General features: G+C 52.6%; 1 protein-coding gene across 1 annotated transcript in view; it reads left to right on the plus strand.

The window, feature by feature from the left end:
* Nucleotides 1-1747: 1747 nt before the first annotated feature.
* Nucleotides 1748-2090, plus strand: part of LOC146599130 (D-beta-hydroxybutyrate dehydrogenase, mitochondrial-like) — a 14703-nt gene continuing 14360 nt past the window's right edge. Inside the window, exon 1 of the mRNA XM_085299132.1 lies at nt 1748-2078. Coding sequence (XP_085155258.1) covers nt 1748-2078 — 331 coding nt within the window. The remainder of the gene's footprint in view (nt 2079-2090) is intronic.

Raw genomic sequence — 2090 nt, forward strand, 5'->3', positions numbered from 1 at the left:
TGTGTGCCACGTTTTTAGTATCTTTTGAAGTTTATGCGGAACAGAGACAGTGTAGGATTCAGAGGTTAGTTGGGTCACCTTTCATTCTTTGGATGGTTTTGGCACTGTCTGCAATCTTTGTGTTATTAATGGGACAAGAACGATGACAGAGACTCTGCTAGATGCAGAGGAGAATGGGTAGGAGGCATRGAGGAGGTGAGCCTGGAATATCTCCCCATCTTTTTATGCTGGAGAGAACCAGACAGGGAAGTTGGCTGGAGGACAGACTGCTATCAACTGTCATAGTTTTGAGGGTTGCATAATATTTTTTAAATGTAAAGACAATGCTTTGTGACTCATGCGGGTGCAGAAGATTCTCAGTGATCTTTTCAAGGCCAAACAGAGCAGTATGTCCCAGTATGATGGAGAACGATCAAATAAATCCCACTGAGGACAGGTATCTGGGTATCTTTCTTTGGATTTAACTATTCCATTTCCCACTTCATCTCCCACTAGCAAAGCATAACCTCCTTTTCCAAGCCACTTGAGACTTTAAGTCCTATCATGCAATTCCTACAAGAGACCTGAACTGTGTAAGAGAGACCACTAAACAATTTAAAGCAAAAGCAAATCTAGGCAGATGGGTGGCTGACAAAAATAAAGGYACATGAATGCTTAGGCCCACGGAAAAGATATTTAAACGATAATTATTCCCTTCCTCCTTTGAACTTCGTTCAGCACTCTGTTGTTGCAAAGGGACCCCAAGACAAACAGAAAGCACAGCTCATCCCTCAGACAAACACCATCCTTGGGAAATCTTATACAGTGGGGCTCCACCAATTCTAAGACATCTCTGCCATAGCCAGATACAGGGGATATTTAAGACAAACTACTAAATGTGAAAAAGGCAGACTGTGGGGATGCAGTGATACAAATTAGGCAAATGCTTAAGAACATCCCTGAGTCCATAATTTCTGCTGCTTCCTCTGTTGCTTTGTATGTCAATGAATGAATCTGGCCCCTTTGTACTTTTCACAAGCCATTTTTAAAACACAATTAATAAAGGCATCTGGTTCATTCAAACATTTAATTTTACTCAGAGGAAGCAGGTATGACATACTTCCTTTCCAATAGCTGCTTGTAGAGTTTCTCAGATGAAAGAAAGGCCAGAGAAAACGCTGCCTAATCAAATTTCTCCTGTAATCCTAGCACTCAGGGATCTTTGTTCAGTGATGTGTAACTGTCATTTTAGCCCACAAGGAACAGAGCTATTTTCCTCCACCAAGGAGTGTCTGTAGACASCCTTCATACAACGTACTGAACCCAGAATTTGCTCTGGCCATAGCAAACCGCATCCATCTAGCAGGCTGACCGAAGCTGGGTTGGAAAGCCTTACTTAGCGGATGCAGAAATGCGCGTGATGCTTTCCTATCGTGCCTTATAAGCAAAGTCTTCTGCACGGACAGAGCTACACAAAGGCAGTTAGACGCAAGGCTGGACTGCCCAAGGTACCTTAAGCGCTGACTGAATTTTGGCACAATTCAGCTTGCTCCGGCGCCGCACCAGCGCGGCCCGAAAGGCCACCGTGCGGGGCAGACGGGACCCGCCTATCTCCCGCCTGCGTTATACTTCGCGGCAAACGCGCCGCCCCGGTGCCAGGAGGGCCCAGGCCCGCGGCCCGGCGCCCCAGGTGCCCGGGGAGCGTTCAGCCAGAGCGCGCACCGAGGCCCGCCCTTCCCCGACACGGCGCGGCGGCCGCGCGGGCAGCATGTGGGCCGCGGCTCTTCTCCTCCTCTTCCTCCTGCTGCTGCTGCTGCCGCCGCTGCGGCGGCGCGGGGCGGCGGCGCTGGAGCCGGCCGGCCGGGCCGTGCTCATCACGGGCTGCGACAGCGGCTTCGGGCACCTCCTGGCGCTCCGCCTCCACCGCCTCGGCTTCACCGTCTTCGCCGGCTGCCTCTGCCCCGGCGGCGAGGGGGCGCGGCGGCTGGAGCGGGAGGCCGCCGGCGCCGGCCGCCTGCGCGTCCTGCGGCTCGATGTCACCCGCGCGCGGGACGTGCTGGCCGCCAAGGAGCTGGTGCTGCGCAACCTGCCCGAGCACGGTGAGCGCCGCC

Source organism: Rhea americana, unplaced genomic scaffold (assembly GCF_003343005.1).
Source record: "Rhea americana isolate MKP2758 unplaced genomic scaffold, rheAme1 scaffold_146, whole genome shotgun sequence".
In the NCBI taxonomy this organism is placed as follows: domain Eukaryota; kingdom Metazoa; phylum Chordata; class Aves; order Rheiformes; family Rheidae; genus Rhea; species Rhea americana.